Here is a 6,628-nt window from a genome sequence, read left to right on the forward strand (position 1 = left end):
CCCCCCAAATGAGCTACTTCAGTATGAATCTCACAAAGGACGTGCACGCTGTGTATGAGGAAAACTATAAAACTGATGACAGAAGTCAAAGAAGATACAAAGAAATGGAGAAGTGTTCCAGGTACAGAGATAGAAAGACTCTATCATCAAGGTGTCAGGCCTTCCCAACTTGATGTGTGAATGGAACTCAGCGCAATGCAGTCCCATTCGTAATCCTAGCCAGTTATTTTGTGGATATTGACAAACCGATTCTGAGTTTGGATGGAAGAGCAGAAGACCCCTGGGACAGCCGACACAGTGCTGAAGGGGAGCATTTGGAGGACTGACACCACCCAGCTTCAAGACGGTGTAGTTACAGTGGTCACCGCAGTGTGATGCCGGTAATGGTGGACGAGGACATCAGTGGGACAGAAGGCAGAGGCCAGAAATGGGCCCAAACGTGTATCGTTTGATCTTTGACAAAGGAGAAGGGACAATTCAGTGGAGAAAGGATCATCTTTTCAACAGAACGTACTGGAACGGCTGGACATTTACAGGCAGGAAGTGAACCTAGACACAGATCTTTTTATAAAAGTCAACTCAGTCAGTTGAGCATCCAACTCTTGATTCCGGCTCAGGTCATGATCTCACGGTTTGTGGGATCGAGCCCCTCATGAGGTTTTGTGTTGACAGCGTGGAGCCTGCTTGGGATTCTCTCTCCTCTGCTCTTCCTCTGCTCATGCTCCCTCTCTCTCTCAAAATAAATAAACATTTTTAGAATATAAAATGAGCTATCCAGCCATAAAAGGCATGGTGGAAACTCAAAAGCATATTTCTGAGTGAGAAGACCATCTGAAAAGACCAGATACTCTTACGATTCCAAATCTAGCATTCTGGAAAAGGCAAAACTGTGGAGACGGTAAAAAGAGCAGTGGTTGTCAGGAGCTGGGGGGAGGGGTGGGATGAACAGGTGGAGCACAGGATTTTTAGGGCAGTGAAACTACTCTGTGTGATACTGATGATGGATACATGTCAGACATGGGTGAACACATCCACTACAACATCAAGAGTGAGCCCCAAGGTGAATGAACTTCAGTTCATAATAATGTGTCAGTAACAGCTCATCACGTGTATCAAATGTATCACCAATGCCAGATGTTAATAAGAGAAGGGGGGCAGGGAGTATATAGGAAACTCCAGTACTTTCTGCTCACTTTTCTCCAAACCTATAAGTACTTTGAAACTTTTTTTTTTTTAATTCAAAAATTAACCTTAGTTTAGGCAACGCACTTACAGTGAGAATGCCTTGAATTTAGGTCCATCTTAAGTCTTGTTGACTTGAGGATGGTGTAGGCTGTTTTGCCTTTTGTTGAGCTAGCCATTCTTTGTTTGTTCACTGGAGAATTACTGCGGACTGAAGCTGCTGATAGTTCTAAATGGTTCAAGTAGGATAAGAAATCACCTCTCAGGGGCCCCCGGGGGCTCAGTCGGTTAAGTGTCCGACTTTGGCTCAGGTCATGATCTCCCAGTCTGTGAGGTCGAGCCCTATGTCAGGCTCTGTGCTGACTGCTCAGAGCCTGGAGCCTGCTACGGATTCTCCATCTCCCTCCCTTTCAAAAATAAACAAGCATTTTTTTAAAAAATGGGTGTTTTTGACAGATTACTTTTTCATTATCCCAGTATGTCATTGCCCTGACGAATTAGGAATTTTGAGATCAAAGTTTGTTTAAAATTTTGAGATGAGGTGGCTTTTTTTCTCCTCAGTCTTCATTTATTTCACCAGGTAATAAATGGGTCCTCTGTCCTCTCTTAGCTGCAGGTCTCATGCACACGTTCAATGCCCACGCTGCCACTGACATCACGGGCTTTGGAATTTTGGGCCACGCGCAGAACCTGGCCAAGCAGCAGAGGAATGAGGTGTCCTTTGTGATTCACAACCTTCCCGTCCTGGCCAAGATGGCTGCCGTGAGCAAGGCCTGTGGAAACATGTTCGGCCTCATGCATGGGACCTGCCCGGAGACATCAGGTACAAGGATCCTGGGCCCAGATCTGAGGACTAAGCTAGTGAGGCTAATGGAAATTTCTCTGACAAGGAAGCAGCCAGGTACTTGAGCATGACCCCAAACTGTGTGAGGTCAGTGCTGGTAGATAACCTTGGCCTTCTTAGCACGAATGTTCTCAGGCCCCACGGGTGCCCTGCCATTCTGTGTGTGATAGAGAGCAGTGTTAAATTTCAGTGTTTCTGTTTGGTGACAGGATGGAAGGAAGGGAGAATATGGGGAAAAGGAGTCATTACTCAGCTTTCATTGGAAACTTAGCATTTGAATTAACTGTGATACCTATAGGTTACAGTGAACAGGTTATGTTTTTTCCTTGAAGAAAAAGTCTAAAATTGCAATTTCGGGAATGAGATAGTATATTGTGTCTCCACAGTGCCCCTTAACTTGACTCTTGCGTTTCATCCCCATATAGCCTCTGTCTTTTTTCGGCTTTTGTTATTTCTGTTTTCTTGCTAACTCAGGAGTTACTCTGACAACAGGGTCAGATCATCTGGGGATTTAAAAATACCCATGTGTACGGGTCCCGGGGGTGTTCAGTTAAGCATCTGACTCAGTTTTGGCTCAGGTCGTGATCATACAATTCATGTGTTTGAGCCCCACATCAGCCTCTGCACTGACAGTGTGGAGCCTGCTTGAGATTCTCTCTCTCTCTCTCTCTCTCTCCCTCTCCCTCTCCCTCTCCCTCTCCCTCTCCCTCTCCCCCCACCCCTTTCCCTCTGTTTACTCCTCTCTCTCTTTCTCAAAATAAATAAACAAAAACTTAAAAAACAAAAAAATACCAGTGGTTAGACCTGACCCCCAGGAAGCCTGATTAGCCCAGAGGATTCTGGGGTGCGGCCAGAGGCAAGGACCCCAAAGCCCTGCCCCAAGTCCGCTCTGTAAGAGGGCTTGCAATTCGCTGGTAGGCCTCCCACAGCCTCTGTAGAGGACCCTTCAATTTCCTGTCCTTAAAAAAACAACAAAAAACTTAAATCCGCTTTCTAGAAAAAAATTCCAAGAGGACAACTAAACTGTTCGTTCAGTGTCTGCCCAGAATGGTGCCTGCCACCCAGTGGGCCACTGATGCCACCTGGTGGGCCTGGAGTAAGTGTTGAGTGAATTAATGAATATTACCGGCAAATTCCGTTTGTTTCCTTCATTCAAAGTTGAGAAGTTTTTACTTTTTTGCAAAAGTATAGATACATACTTTTTCCTGGTTTAGTTCCACTTACAAATACATAAAATTTTCTGTCTGAGCTACTGACCTATATTTGATGAAGGTTTTTGTAACATATTTTATGTTTTTTCTGTTTTGAAGAGGACAGAGCCAGATACTCTGAGGCCTACACCTCTTCATGATCTTAAGTTTTAAGTTAAAAAGAAAAGTATATAAAAAAACCCTTTTTATAAAATGAGGAATCCACGTAGATAAGTCAAAAAGGAAAAGTTGTCTTTCGGTTTTAAGTATTTCTTTCAGCGAAGCAAGAAAAAAGTAGCTCCCACGTATGTTATTGAGGCCTTAGACACCTTACTCCTGTTAAATGAGTCACACCTAGCTCATTTTCACTGTTTAAATAAAGTTCGTTGTGTGCTTTTTTTTTTTTTTACGTTTTTATTTATTTTTGAGACAGAGACAGAGCATGAATGGGGGAGGGGCAGAGAGAGAGGGAGACACAGAATCGGAAGCAGGCTCCAGGCTCTGAGCCATCAGTCCAGAGCCCGATGGGGGCTCGAACTCACGGACCGTGAGATCGTGACCTGAGCTGAAGTCGGACGCTTAACCGACTGAGCCACCCAGGCGCCCCAGTTGTGTGCTTTTTAACATAGTAGCTTACCAAGAAGTCACTAATTGCTCTGCAGTTTAATCTGTGGGATTCTCAATTGACTGGAAAGGGCAGCTCTTGTAGAGACAGAAAAGAGTTGTTGGCCGAACCGCCCTCTGGGCGGAAGCGAGGTGGAAAGACTGTAGCAGAGAAACTGCTCACCAGGAATCCCAGCTGACGATAATTTTCTTTTTTTCCCTTTGCCAGGAGGCCTCCTAATCTGTTTACCGAGAGAGCAAGCTGCTCGATTCTGTGCAGAGATAAAGTCTCCCAAATACGGGGAAGGTCACCAAGCATGGATTATTGGGATCGTAGAGAAGGGCAACCGCACAGCCAGAATCATAGACAAGCCCCGGATCATCGAAGTCGCACCACAGGTGGCCACTCAGAACGTGAACCCCACCCCGGGGGCCACCTCTTAATCTAGACCCAACTAGCTATTTGGTTTTGTTTTTAAATAGATCTATTTCCTTTTTCATCATTTCAATTAAAGACTATAAACAACAACAAAAATCTCATTGTGTCTACACATCTGGTGACCTTAGGTCGATTTGTGAGTGGATGCAATTAATAAAATAAAATCCATTGCCTTTTTTTCCTGTTACATTAACTGAAGATGCACCTAATCTTGAGGCAGCTTCTGAGTTGAGAATTATATTGTTATCCAATACTGTTGATTCATTTTGAATCTTTAGACACTTATCTCTTGCCGCATAGGCTCTTTTTAAAGGTGCTTTCACGTAGCACAGACATTACCAGTCGTGGGGTCAGATAGCAGTTGGTGTCTTTTCATTTTGTGTGTATTTATCGTTCCCGGTCTGGTCTTTTTTTAAAGTGTCTTGAATGGGATTCTGGAAAGATGGAATTGGTAAGTGACACAATGGTAGCCCGGTAGTGAGAGGGTCGCGTGATTCCTTCCAGTCTTTCCTTTGTAAAGCCCGGTGTCCTCATTCGAGAACATCTCTTTGACCCAGGACATTTTCCCAATAGCGCATTCAGTTAAACGAGGCAAGTGCTGAACTCTGCATGGAAAGCACTTTGAAGACAAGAAAGAAATCTAATTTCTTTTTTTGTAGCCTTCCTAATATTTGCAGTAATACCATTAACTGTTTTCTTTTATCGACAGCAAAAAAAGATACTTTTTGCGATGTAACTAGATGTTCTATAGTGCAACAAGGAATTGCCCTCCGAAAGGGGGTTCGTGTATAATACTCATTTACAATTCAATATATAAGTAACTACACAAATAATTTTTAAATATAATCCATAATAAAGACTGTTCTGTGGATGGTAGTGTTTAATACATTTTATATTTTGTATAGTGATTCAGGCCTCTTGTTTTCTTAAAATCAGCAGTTATTTAGCCTAATTCTCAGCATTATTTTGTCCTTGGTGCCAGTCCATTTTTGTGCACGCTTTTTGTGATCTGTGTTAAAACTCTGCATTGCCAACATCGCAGCTCGAACTTAAACTTGTTATTCAAATAAATATTTAATTTTTTTTTAATGCTCTTGTATAATCAGATGCCCCCTTTAGTATTATTTTAGAAGCGTTGGGAGGGTTTTGGCTAAAAGTACAATTTATCGGGGAAAACTAGATTTTAGTTTTATAAAACTTTTAAGTCTTTCACGGGACCTATATTTTCTTGAATTAAATTTTGTAGTTCTAGAACAAATAGGCGATCCAAAAAGGTGTTTCTCTGTGTTACTTAAAAACAGAGGCTTCCTTCTGTCTTAACCCACCAAACAGTAAGGAGGGGATCGCTGTCATTAAGCACACGAGTGCTCCGGTGGCTCAAGTGTCTGCCTAAGAGAATAAAGCACCCCCGTCCCTGCGAGTTTCTGAATGCCTCCTGCTTGCAGGCACCAAAGCCGTGAGAACAGACCCTCCTCTTGCCAAAGGAAACCGACCCTCGGGAGAGGACGCCCCCGGAAGAGGCCTCACCGCGGATGCGCCCTCCACCAGGAGCCAGAGGGCCGCTGCTGCGCGGGCGTGACTGGAACTCAAGCCATACGTGCGGGTGTGCGGGACCCCAGGGGCCGCTCCGGAACTGACATTGATGGGACGTTTTGTAGGCATTTATACAGATGTTGGTCCCCAAAAGCTACAAACCAGTGGTCTGCAAAATAAAATGTGTTGGAAACCTCTGAGTAAGGTGAACATGCTGTTGAGCTTTTTTTTTTTTTTTTTTTGACAACACGAGTGATGACTAAATCTGAATTCTTTTTAATGTTGATCATGCCTTGAATGCTGATGATTTCCTTGGTGGCGGGCCTACTGAGAGGAAGTGAGCTAAGCGGTTTATGCACCTGAGGAGATCTTCGTGAAGATTCATGTTTAGAAAAAGTGCTGGGGACAAGGAGGTCCGTGTAATTCACGTGATCTCGAGGAGGAAGGACTGGTAAAAGGTGGGGTTTCCCAGAGAACATTCCAGATGACATGCTTTAAGATCACTTGGGGATGCTTGTCACACGCCCTGCCCCTGACCGGCAGAATCCGGATTCTGGTGGACTAGGGAATCTGTAACAGGCACCCCAAGTGGCCGAATGCAGGGAGGTTAGATGTAAAGGGGTGTCGCAGAGGGCTGGGAGAGGACAAGGAAGGAAGGAAGGAGCTGCTTTCACAATAGGCTTTTAAAGGAATTTTTCTCCCAAATTATGCTCACTCTGATTATTGCCATCTGGGGCCAGCAAAACCCAAACCAACCCAAGTGTTTTGAAATTTCCTTGAAGGATCAAGTGATTGAATATTTGGCTTAGTAAAATCTGTGTAAATACCTTCAAATTT

At 43.9% G+C, this 6,628-nt stretch overlaps 1 protein-coding gene across 5 annotated transcripts in view; it reads left to right on the forward strand.

The window, feature by feature from the left end:
* SEPHS1 (selenophosphate synthetase 1) overlaps positions 1–6,001 on the forward strand; it is a 31,330-nt gene extending 25,329 nt beyond the window's left edge. For 4 of the 5 annotated variants that reach the window (XM_019460756.2, XM_053894625.1, XM_053894623.1 and 1 more), the window contains exons 8-9: positions 1,793–2,005; positions 4,049–6,001. In XM_019460756.2, coding sequence (XP_019316301.1) covers positions 1,793–2,005; positions 4,049–4,263 — 428 coding nt within the window. In that variant the 3' untranslated portion in view covers positions 4,264–6,001. The remainder of the gene's footprint in view (positions 1–1,792; positions 2,006–4,048) is intronic. The other variant, XM_053894624.1, reaches the window with a different exon arrangement.
* Positions 6,002–6,628: the final 627 nt, after the last annotated feature.

Source organism: Panthera pardus, unplaced genomic scaffold, assembly GCF_024362965.1.
Source record: "Panthera pardus isolate Hobbes unplaced genomic scaffold, ASM2436296v1 HiC_scaffold_6, whole genome shotgun sequence".
In the NCBI taxonomy this organism is placed as follows: domain Eukaryota; kingdom Metazoa; phylum Chordata; class Mammalia; order Carnivora; family Felidae; genus Panthera; species Panthera pardus.